Source organism: Jatropha curcas, chromosome 3, assembly GCF_041381405.1.
Source record: "Jatropha curcas cultivar XTBG-Jc1 chromosome 3, XTBG_Jcur_1.0, whole genome shotgun sequence".
NCBI classification, from domain to species: Eukaryota; Viridiplantae; Streptophyta; class Magnoliopsida; order Malpighiales; family Euphorbiaceae; genus Jatropha; species Jatropha curcas.
In genome coordinates this window covers 27363377-27379173 of record NC_143153.1, presented here as the reverse complement: position 1 = coordinate 27379173, position 15797 = coordinate 27363377, and the positions used below count along the sequence as shown (strand labels likewise).

At 28.5% G+C, this 15797-nt stretch overlaps 1 protein-coding gene and 1 long non-coding RNA gene across 2 annotated transcripts; both read right to left on the bottom strand.

The window, feature by feature from the left end:
- Positions 1-1805: 1805 nt before the first annotated feature.
- Positions 1806-3233, bottom strand: MYB53 (myb domain protein 53). The gene is made up of 3 exons (XM_089719381.1): positions 3010-3233; positions 2786-2915; positions 1806-2700 (listed from the first exon to the last, which is right to left on the bottom strand). The coding sequence occupies exons 1-3, from the start codon at positions 3140-3142 to the stop codon at positions 1971-1973; spliced, it is 993 nt and encodes a 330-aa protein (XP_089575507.1). The 5' UTR covers positions 3143-3233; the 3' UTR covers positions 1806-1970.
- Positions 3234-8403: 5170 nt separating this feature from the next.
- LOC110010814 (uncharacterized) lies at positions 8404-14947 on the bottom strand. Its single transcript, XR_002285838.3, has 3 exons — positions 14253-14947; positions 13565-13652; positions 8404-8796 (listed from the first exon to the last, which is right to left on the bottom strand). It is a non-coding gene; the product is annotated as an uncharacterized LOC110010814 (long non-coding RNA).
- Between the last annotated feature and the right edge of the window lie 850 nt (positions 14948-15797).

The window sequence follows — 15797 nt, the reverse complement described above, 5'->3', positions numbered from 1 at the left end:
AATATGGAAATATCAAAAGTAGGATTACCACTAATTATCTCCAATTGAGAGTATTGCACCCATTACATTAACATATTTTTTTTTTTTTAAAGAACTCTATATTAGCTAACAAATTTTCTTTCAGAAATAATGGCTCATCATCATCTTCCAAATTGTAATGAAACCAATTAGCTATAAAAAACTCAATAAAAATTAAGATTATAATCAAAATTTAAATATTAATAGGCAATTTGATCAATGAAAATGAAATACATCTTTAGGCGAACTTTACTTACAAGGTGAAGATTAAAAGTTTGAAATTTTCATCACTGAGAGGGTTTTATTTGAATACTAATGTAAAAAAAGAGTGTAAATCCAAAAATAAATAAATAAAAAATAAAAATTAATGAATTTTCTTTAAAATTTATATAAATATACTATCAATTTCATTTTCTTCAACTGTTTTAAATTTTCTTTAAATAAATACTATCAATCCTCTTTGTTTTGGATTCCTCCGAATGACAACTGTTTTAAATTTAATGTTGATAGAGCAGCAAAAGGAAAATCAGGGCTCGCGGGTTTTAGCTGGGTTTTACTTAGCATTTTTCGAGTTATGATAACTATCATAACTATGCCCACATATATCTAATCCATGTAAGAAAATATTATAGAAGCACGAAGGATTGGTGCACCCGGTAGTTAATTTAGCAGTAGCAGCAATAAGTCGATTTTCATGGCTAGTCATAAAATTCCAACTTTGGAGTGTTTCCTAACTACCTGGGGGTCCCTCTCTTATCATTGAAAGATCCTTTTACGTCACTTTTTTGACATGATGCTTTGGTCAACCCTCTCTTTTCTTTTCTCCCTCTCTTTAATTAAAATTAATTAATTAAGATCATAAATTAACTAATTAAGAAACAGAATTAATCACATCCACACTTCTTCTTTAGCTATAGAGTGGTTGGTTTTTGTAAATCAAAAAGGTTTGGTCAATGACTTGCTTCTAACTTACCCATTTTTTATTTTTTATTTTTTATTTTAATTTATAAATTAATCATTTAATTAGAGAATAATTTCTATACAGCAAATAATATTTCCCCATGTGTGAACGTCAAGACTTCTGCATGCATTTGCTTACCAAATGACCTGTAACCTAGCTATATATAATATATTTAATCTAAAGGTTTTTTTTTTTAAAAATATTTCTAATTTAACTAATTTAATTCTGTATTGTTTGATTTTTTGAGTCACCCCATTTATTTGTAATTTTTTTTCTAAAAATTAAGGAATAACAAAGAAAAACTCACTGCAATTTCTTGGCAATTATATGTATACATGATGCTAATTAATAATAAATCAACGAAGACCAATTGGATTGTCAACACGTTTCCACTTATGACGAAATAAAATATTATTAAATAATTAACAAATTAAAATAATTAATTAAGAAAAATCATGACTGTCAAGTAAACAAGTAACTAATTATATATGCATGAAAAATATGTTTCTTAATTTGTTTTCGCAGTCCACCTGCCTTGAAATCTTGATTGATCATATCTTCAGAGCAGTTGAAACTCTATATTCAAGCTTAATTATAATTATTATGATTCTAATTATAACCTAATGGTTAAGTACAAAAAATATTTAAACTTAGATAGGAGAAAAATTAATTAATAAAATCATTCTTATCTTTAGAATCACACATATGATAATTAGTTGGTGATTATCAACTAATTAATGAAACAAGTTTTAAATAATAACCAAAAGAAATTTAATTAATCAGAAACATGCATTTAATTATATAAAAAAAAGATATGAAATACCTATTTAATTCTGATGAGTGAAGAGTGCAATGTGTACATAATATACAGAAGGTTTTATATATGTATATGTGCTGTAAATATTACAAAGTGAAGTAGATATGGGTGCAATATGAACTCCAAACCTTTTTCACACAAAATAAAATAAAAATAAAAATAACAAAAATTAAACTATGCAATCTCATTAAAGAAAGGGTCTTCAAGTAGATCAAGACCTTGCCAAACTGTAGTACTACCTTCCCCTCCATAGCTTGAACTGCTATTCATGGAAGAACTCTGTGTTAAAAACGGTGCCGTGGCCGAAACAGAAGTAGGGGATGGAGTGGTAATTGTTGATGAAGATATTGAAGGATTATTATTAACCCATGTAGAGTTATTATTAGCTGATTTAATATTTATATGATGATCATCTTCTTGCCTTACCATAAACTCATTGGGTGCAGCTTCAACATGTAAATCAGGCAAATGAGAAAAATTAGGTATGGAATCAGTTAACCCTGGAAGAGAGGTTGTCGTTGATAAATCCATTGAAAGTGAGTTCAAGAGATTGAAAGCTTCAATCTCATTGAAAACAGTATTGGGTATGTTGATATTTGAGGTATTAATATTAGAACTAGTAGTTGGAGGTTGAAGAAGACACTGTAAATATTGGAGTTTCGCCATTTGAATAGCTTCTGCTTGTAGTCTCATGGTATGTTCTTCTAATGAGTGGTGATCTATAAGCTCTTTTAGATTAGCTAAGGCTATAAGATGAGGTAAGGTTGCAAACATGTCGGTTCGAGGCCGGTGAGTCATCGGATCATATCCCATCTGTATTAGCTTCTTCTTTAAATGGGTGTTCCAGAAATTCTTGATTTCATTATCGGTTCGTCCTGGAAGATGACTGGCTATTGCTGACCATCTGTTAAAAGAATAACAAGAGTATACAAAAGGTTTAACTGCAAGATAAAAAGAAAATTAGAGAAGAAGGTTTAAAAAATTATTACTTGTTGCCAAGAACAGAATGGAGATTGAGAATTGTTTGTTCTTCATCTTGGGAAAATTTTCCTCTCTTAATATCTGGTCTTAAATAATTTGTCCATCTTAATCTGCAACTCTTTCCACATCTATTAAGGCCTGCAAAAATTGATCTGCTTTTAGAGAGAAAGGAGACAGAGAGAGAGAGAGAGAGCTAAAGAGAAAGACTGAAAGAGAGATATATATAATTTACCAGCAAGTTTAGGCAGAGCTCTCCAGCTGCCATGGCCATGTTGTTGGATAAATTTGACAAGTTTTTGATCTTCTTCAGGAGTCCATGGACCTTTCTTGAGACCACTTTCATCACAACAGGGAGACCTTCCCATAGTTTCTTTTCTGTCTAAACAACTGTATCTCCTTCCTTTCTTTCTTTCTTCTTTTTGGTTTTCTCCTCAAGATTTGGTTGCCTCCCTCCAATCCAACCATTAACTGCAAGCTTACTATTTATAATACAATCTTTGATATTGTCCCATTAATAAAAAGCCCAAACAAAACAAGTAGGTTGACATAGTAGCTTCCTATTTGCTAGCATAACAACTATGCCCTTCCTTGTTTTTTCTTTTTATTTTTTTATTTTTTTAAATTACTGATAAGGTTAGCTTTTCCCATTCATTTGTGGAATAGTATCTCATTTTGAATAATTTTTACTAGTATGTTACTCTTTCTCTACCTTTGACAAGTAAAATACATAGAATATGTAATCTTACTGGTAGGTTACAGCATTTGGACTATTTAATGGATCTGCTAGTTACATTCTTATTATATATATTTTTAAAACTTAAGTATGATAAAAAAAATTCATTTTCAAAACAGAGCATAATTCTTATGTTTGGTATAGTAATTAAGGAAAACCAAAATGGATTTATGTTAAATCCGGAATATAATTTTTTTAATCTCTTGAGCCTTGGTATGATTAATGATTAAACAAATTAATTAACAAGTCTATAAGTAAAAAAAAAAAATGTATACACCAAGACATAATCTAATGGTAAGTGCATATACGACCTAACAATAGATTCAAGTTTGAATCTCCTCCTCAATACTCAAAAAAAAAAAAACGCCATTGTATATAACATGATAGGGTTAATTTGGCTATCATAAGTGTGACCTTATATGAGAAGGAAAATTATAACATCAATAGCACATGTGTTCTGCATAATCTATTGGGTGTAGATTCTGGTTTTTAATTAACGTCAAATACAAATAAAAAATTCTTCTTTGCTGATAAAAAAAAAATAGCACATTCACTCTAGCATGTTCTTTATTTTGACAAATTTGATTGAGAAATGCATATATATTATAAGCTATGTAATAAATATAATTCTTCAAATTGATAACACTTTATCATAATCGTTAATGGGAAGATTCAATTTCAAAACTCCCATTTCTTTCTCCCCTAAAAGGAACAAAGGAGACTGATCAAGTTACTCTCGAATCTTTGATTGGTACAATAAACAAAACAATAACTATAAATACGGAACTACAGTGAATTAATAATATGGAAATAATTAATCATATATGATCAAGGTTATGATATCTCTTTTTTTTTTTTTTTTTTTTTTTTATTAATCAGGAGGTTTAATCTCCCTCGAACCATAGAATATAAATATTTTTGACTCTCTTAGATAAGTGCGCTTCTTAGAAATCGATATACGTGTTGGTCATACATTATTTTGGTCAATAGGAATGCAAGAACCTATAGACAAATAGGAAAATGTGCGTTGAACAAGTGGGTCCTTTTAGCAAATTAGATGTGTGCCGTGTAATGCACGTTAAAAATATTATAGCATGTGAAAAATAAAGTTCAATAGTAAAAAAAAATTGTTTTCATTATAAAATCAAGCTTTTGGGTAACAATTTTAGAAATTTCATTTAACATAAATTATAATACATATTGTCATAATTTGATGATATTGAAAAGAGATTATAAAACTCCCAATATAATTAAGCACGTTTTTATCTTGTTAATTAGAAATTATTAATTGAAATTTAATTAATTTAAAATTAATTAAATCAAATTCTGAAATTCAGGGATGTCAAAACAAGTTTAACAGTTTTATATAGAAATGAGAATCTGCCGAATCAACTAACATATAAATTATTATTCTTATAATATTTATGAAAAAAATAAAAATGCCGAGATTTAAAATATAAAAAATTTTTGTAAGAGAATGGAGTATGTGATGATTGAATTGATGCAGCTGCATATACTAAAAAATAGCCACGCTTAATCCAGTTGAACAAATTATTACAAAATGTCTGGAATAAAACAATTTGAGATTCGTTTTATTTGCAAAATTTACTAATTATAGAACTTATTTTAAATATAAAACTTCACCAAATTATACTTAAATTGGGATGTGGGATTGTCTATCTCCAATTTTCAATTGCACTACTTATTCTTGAGCCCATCAAAAATTAAAAAATAATGAAATCAAGTCAGCAATTTTTTTCTATTTTACAATAATTTGAAGCATAAAAAATTAAAATTCAAATCTTAATAATTAATTGATCAGGAAAAAAAATTGGGGAAATAGTATTTAGATCGAAAAGGCCTATGGAGAGCATTATTGGAGCTGAATTAATGGCTGCTTTGCTAAATAAAAAAAATAAAGAAATTGGAAATTAATTAATTATTATAGTGAAAAATAAAAGGAAGAAGCAGTCAGCATGAGGGGGAACAGGTGGCACGTCGCAGGTGGCCATTTGGAACCTATGCCATGCACGCAACATGGGGATTATTTCGTCACTGAATGCATGGATCTCCTTTTTTTAATATATATATTTTGTAATTTTATAATCTATTATTATAAATTTATTAGATCTTCCTCACCAACTTCCCCAGCATTAAAGACCCACTTTCAATTTGAACCACTTCTTTCTTTAGCCTGCTTCACTATATATCATCAACATATATTTACTGTAAGTATATAGTCACGAAGCTGGAAATTAAAATTAGGAGGCTAAAAAATTTGAAGAGATAAGGGGAGTAAAATTGAAAAAATTTATTATTTTAAAAAGTACAATAAAAATTTTCAATATTTTATGCGATAATTTATTTTAAAAAAATTAGTTAGGGAGTGGGGGCCACCTCTGGCCCCTCCCTTCGTCAATGGCTGTATATATAATTTACAATAAATTTAAAAATAATAGTTAGCACAAACAAAGGTATATATGCTTTTTCACTCATAAAAAAAGAAATTATAGTCTTATCGATAGGAGTTGGTCTGAGTAAAAAAGACTCAAAGTCCTTAACGTAAGAAGTCAAGTATTTGATACTTGTAAATAAAGAAAAATCTTATTCAATACTTGTAAATAAAGAAAATCATCGTTAAAAGTGAAAAAATCCTACTCGATATTTATAACTAAAGAAAATTCTCTCTGAGAGCGTTTTCCCTATAGGTCTGACACGATGTAAGCTAACACAATAGCAATGGAGAAGGGATTTTGCACTCTTGATCCTATAAAGACAACTACGTTACATTATTCTTTTTAAACAAACATTACATATTTTTAAAAATTTGTCACCAAATTCAACTTACAGCTCACCTCATGATCAGGAAGGCTCTAGAGATTTTGTAATTTAAATCCTTTTGCTTATCTTGAGAGGGACGAAATGCACTATATATATATATATATATATATATATATATATATATATATATATATATATATAAACCCAAATAAATGACTAAGCAGAAGTCTTTTTATTTTAAATAATGACAATAATAATGAAAGCAATAACAATAAAATAAACTTCGATCAATGTTAAGCTTTAACAATAGAATTAATACTCCTTGTAATAGCAAGTTCTATTCTAGTTAGGTGAAATTTTGAGATCATATTCTTTCCAAATAAAGCTACTATAAAAATTTCTACATGGATTTATTTAGGTAAAGAAGAAATCTGTGGAGGAGGGAATTAGGGAACTCTTGCATGCCAAAAGAGCATCTAGATGTACTAATTATTTATGTTTTTTTTTTTTAAATTTATTAAAATTTTCAATGAGTCAAGATAACATTGCAGACTACACTATAAATAATAATCCTCTCTTTAACTGTCAAAAGAATTCAAATTTAAGACTTTTCACTTCTCATAGTAATGAGAAGGATCGACCAATTCACAACTAATTGGCTATTAATAATTTATATTAATATATAACAACAAAATAGTTTAACAGAATTAATGCAATCAATAAGAATGTGAATTTCATTTTTTTTTTTTTTTGATTAACTAAAATTTAAAATTACTGGGAGCTGGCTGTATCTCAAGTGGTAAACACTCATAAACAGGATAAAATATATATATATATATTAATGGGAAAGCTAGATGATGTTTAGTTGAAGGTAAGTAGACCAAGGAAGTGTAATTCTGCATATAATTAAAGTGCTTGTATTTAGTTCGTATTATCAATTCTACCTCTTATGAAGTAAATCATTTAACTTTCATTAACCAAGTGAAGTAAGTTCCTTAGAGATGTTTAGGGAAGTTGCACTTTTCTAACTTAGTGTAACGAATTTATCAATTTATTTATTATCTAAATGCTCTTGAAGTTATATTATGGTATTTTGTAATTTGAAAGCAATTTATTTTCTAAGAAATTAATTTACATATCAAACCACATTCAAAATATATTACCTAGAAAATTATTTCCTTAAAAGTGTATTTTGTCGTGTATTACCCTAATCTCGAATTGGGGCATTCCTAATAATTCAATTCTAAAAATTGGAGTCTCTTTCCACACGTGTGCACAACTGATTTTGCATTCTAACCAGCCACATTGCTCATAGGCCACCTTTCTCTCTCCCTATCCCCACCTCTACGTGTGTGTGTGTGTATATATATTATCACAATTATGTGAAACCCTCTATTATTTATGGTGCCTTAGGGTTTGAAAGTATGCTGCAATTTAAAATCTATACCCAAATAATGAAAATATATATTGGTAAATTGTGATAATACATCCTTGTAAAATGAAAATTTTGCATCTTATCTTCTCCAAAATTCTTTGTATTCTTTGAAATTAAATTATATTTTTACTTGATCCAAAAACTTAGGGAATAAATACCATTTAGTCCACCAAAATTTGCCCTTAGTTACCACTTTGTATCTCTTTTTGTAATATATCGATCTATTTCCGAGATTTTGCTCCGTTGATTAGTTCTTACATTTAAAATGTATAGTTTTTATTTTTAGACACCCTGTGTTATTTGATTATTTGGTCTTTTATATCTAATATAATGATGCTATTTAGTCTTTCACATTTATTATTTTCATTTGAACTTAATAAAAGATGACAATTTTTCAACGGAATGATTAAATAGTTTAACAAAAGAAAATATTAGGGCGAATAAATATATTTACCAAAAAAGGAGGGACAAAATAATAAAGAGGATAAATTCTTAGAACTAAACGGTATGAATCCTTTTATAGGAACTACTTGTAATTATTATAATTTGAGTTAATTATTTTAAATATTTCTAATAACATAAAAAATAATGGATTAACTCTAAAAATTGTTTTCCTTAGAAAGCATTTGAAAAGAAATTTTTTTTTTAAAAGAAAAAAAATTACCTAGGCCGACAAAAATTGACGATAAATAACTTTCAAACAAGCTATATACTGTGCGTGAAAATTCCAAAACATTGAAATTAGTTCTAAAAAAAATAATAATAAAAAAAAATAAGTTTGAGCAAGAGTGTATGATTAAAAAAAAATGTAGTTGTCAAAATACTTGGTCCAATGATCAGAAAATAAAACTTACTCAATTCGAAAAGGACATGAAAGGAGGTGATGATCCATTAATTTGACCATTGAGGGAGAGAGATGGTTAGAGGAGAAGTTGGTATAGCAAACACTGAATTTCCTTCTTCTCTTTTAACCCCTCACAATGCATTTATTGGTCTCATCGACACTGTCTTCTTCTTCCTTGTCTTCTTTCTGTTTATGTATTTCATACCGGCAGAGAGAGAAATTTCATCTGATATTTTCCAGAAGGATAGGAAAACGAAAAATACATCATATTATAACATTGAAAAGAAACTTTTAATGCAAAAGGTGAAGGAATATGCAAAAACAAACAATCTTAATGCGGTTAGTTAAAAAGAAATTTTCCATTTTTAGAGAAAAGCTAAAGACAGTTTCATATACAATCTACATGTTTCTCCTCGCATTGAAGCAAAGGTATTTTTGTTTATTGCCAAAAATTTTTAAGAGAGAAAGTTGTCGGGATTTAAATCTAATCAGTTTCATGGACTATAAAACAACTACTCTATCTTTGGGTTATTAGTCTAATCTAATCAGTTTTAGCTATTTAATTAAAAAATCCCATTAAGTTCTTTTATTTCCTTAGGAAAGATTATACCCTTTTTTTTTTTTTTCCTCGATCTCCTGTAAGTATTTTCATACTTTTTTTTTTGAGTACGAGACCTTTCTCGTTCCGAAATTTGTTGCAGTCCCTTTCTAAATGTGTTTTTTCTAAGAATTAAATTCCTATTATTCGAAGAACATAAATGTGTATTATCACTTCAGTCCGACTAAGTATAATTAAAATTATGAGATTATAAAGAAATCAAAGAGAAAATTGATTATATATAGGATTGCAATTGAATATATTTACTAATACGAAGAAAATGAAGTTTTACGAAAGGTTAATGTTGTATATAGAATAAAAATCCAGGGTGAGGTCCATCACAATGATATAATTAAAAGAAAAATGTCATTATCTAACTTCATAAGCTAGCTTAATTATTCAAACCTAAACTCATAACAAAGCATCACATCAATGTGTAGAGTCAAATTAAAGTGAGAATCCCATTAGCGTTAATTTTTTATCTTCACTTACCTCATTTAGCTGTCGGCACAAGTTTTTCACGGAAAACAAACCAAACAAAATTCTCAAACCTTGTAATTTATAGAAAGTGAAAAAGAAAACCCTAATGTCACCTTCTTCACGAAAACTAGGTGAAGGTTTTCACATTGCTTCTTCAACTAGGGTTCCTTGTCGGATGGACCACCAAATGAAGCAGGTTAATTAATAATTATAATTATTATTATTAATTATATAATTAAAGAATCGAGAGGGCCAAATGGCGTCACCTAATTAAAAATTATTAGAAAAGATCATAGCTGTAGTGTCAGCTAAACAACTAAATTGCTTGCTCTGTTAAGTTTCTACCCAATACATCTAAACTCGGACTTTCTTTGCTTCTTTATGCCACGTATATGGTTCTTGGTCTTTCTATTCCCATGCAAAATGAAAATTAATAAACCTTAATTTCAATTAATTAATATTAATATTTTACTTATGTGTTTGATTTGACTTGTAAGTTAAGAAAAAGGAATACGTAAAATAAATCAAAAGTTTTTATAAGTTTTTGAAAATGTTTACACTAAGTACACTTATTTTAATCAATTTCTTAACTTTTTTTTTTTTTTTGTCATTTTAACAAATTAAGTTACAAGAAAATACGTATTAACCAAATATTTAAACTATTTAATCCTAATCCAATGAATTGGAGATACCAAAAAAAATATATTTTCAATAATTTTATATATAAATGCGCATCAATCACCATATATTAAAACGGCATATATAATGTTAAAATAAAAATAAAAATAAATATTATAATGTATTGTTGTAGGTCTTTTTGTACGTTAGAACCTAGATAATTAAAATATATAATTAAGCTAAGATTAGCTTGGAGTAGTACTGAGGTTGTTCCTAATATTAGTGACACTGACAGTTACTCTAAACATCGTTAAGCACTTGATTAAAGAAACACAAAAATTAAAGCAGAAAACGAGATCAATTAAAACCATTGACATATAATATAAATTAGTATTACGCCCATTACACGTGAATCGTATTTGAAAGCATAATACATAGATTAAACACCAAATTAATTCACTATTTTCAACTGTTAATTGCCCAAAAAACCCTAATTTAAATCAAAATTATTTTTTAAAAATATTTCATGTGGGGTACGCAAAGTCCATGCTAGTTTCGTCATATCTTTACCATTTCAATGATAATTACGTGTCCAAAGGTTCATTGTTTCTCTTGTAGTTCTTTGAACTTAATGGTCTAATCACTTGATTAGCAAGAAACTTATTTAATTTACTAGTAATTAATTACTATCTTAAATTATTTAATTTATAATCAAATCTTCTCATTTACACCTCGTTTACATTAGCATCATGTGGGTGATATGGGATCAAGTTTTCTCAACTGTTATAACCAACATTATAGGTAAGGAATTTGCATATATAATTTTTTTTTTTTTTTTTGTAAGATTGATATTATCATGAGAACATTTTTTTTATATATAATATTAAGTTATATGTGATTAGAATTTTATTTTTTGAAAAAAAAAAATTAACGGATCAGCTTTCTTGCATTGTATTATAATTGAGTCCATATTTGTAATCTAGTTAAAAACAAGTCATTCGCCCTTAGAAAATTTGCAAAGGAGAAAAATATATCCGAGAGAAAAATTAAATTTTGGTCAATAAAATGGAAAGCAAACCTAATTATCAACTGACCAAGCTTACAACTTTATGTAATAATTAGTATTTTAATGAAACAATTGTAACTCTGTTATATTAATTAATTGTTTTGGGCATCAAAATTAATATGTCTTATTTGTTGGCTAAAGTTCAGTAGGCAAAATGACATCATAGTTTACAGCTAAAGATAGTGAAAGAAAATGAGACTGACAGTTGATATATATATATATATATATATATATATATATATATATATATATATATATATATTATGTAAACTACATATATATTAGATATATCAAATTAAATATAGGAATTATTTTACGCAATCATCTTTCAGTTACCAATTACTTAAATGTAAATTCCCATCAACTTCTCATTAATTACATGTTCTTTTATATATATATATATATATATATATATATATATATATATGAATTATGAATTATGAATTATTTAAAGTAAATTAATTAAGTTATATATATATATATATATATATATGTAGTTGTATTTTGAGGATGACCCTAGTATAATAGTAAAATTAAGATTATGAGTTAATTTTGCGAAGACTTATTTTATTTTCAAAGTTATAAAATTTTGGTAATATTGCATATTTATATATACTGGCAATAATAGTGTACAAGATTTTTGTTTTTTTTATATATATATATAAAATATATTAATCATATCTAATTATTAGTTAATACAACTTTTGAAATAATAACTTTCAAATATTTCAATTATCTAATAAGTGTTTAATTAATGCAATATTACAATTTAGAACATTTAAAAGAATGGTTTTGCAACTTCAAGAGTTTGATGGATATAATTTTATTAATTAAAGTGTTTAATTGGTTAAAGATATCATAAGATTTTTCACGAAAAGTACATAAGCAATTATATACATTTAGTCTATGATTAGGGTTGTAAATGAATCAAGCCGAACCGAACTCTGAATTGTTCAGGCTTGGTCCGAGAAATTTTTATATTAAACATCGGCTTGTTTGAAAAATTTGACTATGATTAATTTTGACCTAAATTTTGTAATTATTTGATTTTTCTTTAATTTTTCAGAGTTAAAACCCAATTCGCAGACTCACTCATTAATTGGCTAGAAAATAAAGAGCAATTAGGATTTAATTGATGGGAATTTACAAAGCAAAAATTGCAGAGTTGAGAAGGAAATTGGTGATGAAGCCAAATTAAAATGGTGAATGAGGTTCTAAATCCCACACTAAATTCTAAATTGCAAGTCAAAGTCATCACCAAAATAATACTTACTATATAATCATAACCATAATTGAGTAAAGACTCATAATAAATATTATTATTCCTTCTACCAAAGCATGCTCAATCCATTAATTTATATATATACATAGAGAGAGAGTTCATAGTATTTTATTCATCCAGATTGTCTACATATAAAACTCTCTTATGATTCTTCTTTTCTTTTCTCCAAATAATTTCTCTTTAAAAATTTCATTTTTGAAAAATTTATTGTTCAATACGAGAAAAATGTATAAAAAATGATAAATATAACAATTACAGGTTATTGACAGTGGTGGCTACCGGTAATAATTAATAGATTAATAAATGTATTTACAAGCTTATAATAAATTTATTAATGTCTGCAAAAAAAATTTTCACTTTTGAAATAAGAAGTTACTTTTCCTTGGAAATAGCTTGATTTTTCTTTAACCAAGACAATATTTTGCATTGCTAATTTTAATAAAAGACAATTAGATTAGAATAAATTAAAGGTTGACTGACACACCATCCTGAACCAAACCCATTTCAGAAACTATGAAAAAGACTCTCATGGGCTTAAAAACTTGATGGTATCTAATCCATCCATAACCAAGTTCAATTAAGACAGGCCCTTTTTCTTTCTTAACGCATAATAACTGGTCTAACCCCTCTTCTTAATCCTACGCAGTCAGTTAAGAAAAGGCCCTCTGTTACCTTCCCTCAATGTCAATGCAGAAGATCAAACGACAATCCAACTCAAGCCTAGATTCAAAACGACACCTGATCAACATCTAGTTTTATTTCAGTAATAATTGTTCAGTTCTAGGATTCTCACGAGTTCCTAATTTAATCACTAGATTATTTTTAGTTGCAGATATTCCCTTTTTAACCAGTTTTCGAGTTCCTAAAAGTGGGATTCCCCATGTACCAAAGAAATATAAAAATAGAGAGAACATATATTACCTTCACTCTGTTGCAGAGAAAAAACATACCTTGGCTTTGGAGAGGAAGCTTATCCAGAGGTGACTGGCCAAGGATCATGACAGCAAATATTGGTAGCTTAACACCTGAATAGCAAAACTTTAAGACAGGAACCAAATTAAAATTTCAGTAAATGGTTCAGCCAAGAGCTACTTTACATCTCTCTCTCTCAAGTTCCAAAGGCACAACTAGGGGCGAGCAAAGTTTGGTTAAAACCAAAATACCTGTCCAGTTCGGTTTTTTGGATATTTAGTACGGTTTCAGTTTGAAATGTTAAATAATTTTGGTTTTGGTTTTTGGTTCGGTTAAACAACATATGTAATTTTCGCCCAAAACCATTAACCGAACCAATGAGTTTGTTCGGTTCCAAACAATTTTCTGGTTTGAGAAAAAAGGAAAGTGCAGTTTTTACGGATCGATTCAGTTCGGAACCGAACTGCCCCTTTGGATACCCCTAGGCAAAAAGATAGAAGCTAAAACATTCAGTATGCACCAGAAACATAGATCTAATCGCAACCATGTAAAAAAAGCTATCATGTTCATCGACATGGTATCATAATAAACATCACCAGGGAAAAAATGTAGAACCACCATTCATACAAGAAATAAACGTGGAAAAGAAAGTGAGAAAATTGTACATCACTATAAAAATATTACACATTGAATGATTTACACCAGTAAAATGATAGCAAACCATACCTTAGCAGGCTACCAATTGTCTTAGTCTCTGCAGTCTGCACCACTCAAATATGTAGAAGATTAATTTTACACATACAAACTTGCAATTGTCTTGCTCTTCATACGACTCAATCTAGGCTCCTGATACAGCTCGATACCACAAAAGAATTGAGGCAAATATTATCAATAGACACTTTAAACATACTTTATTACCATCATATATATTTTCCAAAAGAAAAATTTTGGAGAGGAAGAGGCCAAGAAAGGTAAAAGTAAAATCTGTCTTCTGAACGTTTTAGTTGTGGAATCTGGAGCATGAGAAATGAGAATCAGTCAAAAGTTCAAATAATGATGTAGGTAAACAAGTCACATGGTCAGAGTTGCAGATGGAAAGAATTGTATCATCAAGAACAGTGCTATAAGATCAAGTCAAAGCTTGAAAAAGACGTTGTGTGCAAAACTGTGGCTCAGATAATGAGAGTTGGCGAGTATGGATTAGAAAACATTGTACAACAAGCTAAGCTAGCATTTGAGGACACAACTGCATACTTTTGTGCTCTGAGCTTTCATGCTTTCATACTAAATATTCAACTTCACATCCAAAACTTCTTTCTGAATTAAATATAAAACTTGATTTCCTGGAAATGTGAGGATGAAACTATAAGATATTCACTAATGAAAAATTGAGGGTCCCTGGTACACCCACTTTTAGTTACTTGTGGAGTCTGATGAGTGTAAGACCCGCAGTATGAAAAAGATTACTTCAATGTGAATATGTCATGATCCGATGAATACATTTGGAAAATAAGTATAAAAAATATTAGACTTTTAAAAGAAGAGTTCAAAAGAAACATACAATAATGCCATCTCCATAATCAGACACTGAAATGCAGTTATCCTTAGGCTGGCAAGTTGAAAATCTGTTCAAGATTCCATTACTTGACTTTTAAATAAAGAAAAAAATATATATAAGACTTTGTGTTAGTGAGAGTTGCTGAAATTGTCCCTACTCCAAAGCCAACTTTTGACCATATTGAAAGAGCAATCACTAAACTCTTGACAAAATCCAAATGATGCAATTTCATCTCTATATAATAGTACCACTAAGTTGAAACCATCAAAATAATCTTTTACTTCATATTTGCATATAAGCAAATTAATAAGGAAGGCACCTGTCTTTCTGACAAGCGATTTTTAAATTGGTATTTTTATGGTCAAACTGTAAAGATTCCATCTATGAGACCAATGCCATCAATAAAGTCAGAGTGGGTATCATCAATTGGCCAATTGGTCTGAACTACTACTAATATGATTACCCATTAAGATTCCACATCTCATACACTTAATAACATCGACAAGCTAGCCAGCACCAGAACAGTAATAGATCAAGCAGTTGAGGCACCTATGCCCAAGAACAGTCCAATACTCATGTTCAAAACAAATCTTGCCAGAGTTTGCAGTATACTCAGAGAAAAATTTCCCTAAAAAGAAAAGAACTTTTCAATCATCTCCTAACCCTAGTGAACAGGTTCTTCACGTTTCCCAAAACATACAGAACAGGATAAA

Excerpts from the sequence above, each read along its gene's own strand:
- MYB53 (XM_089719381.1), bottom strand. The coding sequence starts at position 3,142 with ATGGGAAGGTCTCCCTGTTGTGATGAAAGTGGTCTCAAGAAAGGTCCA. Across the intron at positions 2,916-3,009 it reads AGCTCTGCCTAAACTTGCTG|GCCTTAATAGATGTGGAAAG; the intron begins GTAAATTATATA and ends CAATTTTTGCAG. Across the intron at positions 2,701-2,785 it reads CATTCTGTTCTTGGCAACAA|ATGGTCAGCAATAGCCAGTC; the intron begins GTAATAATTTTT and ends TTCTTTTAACAG.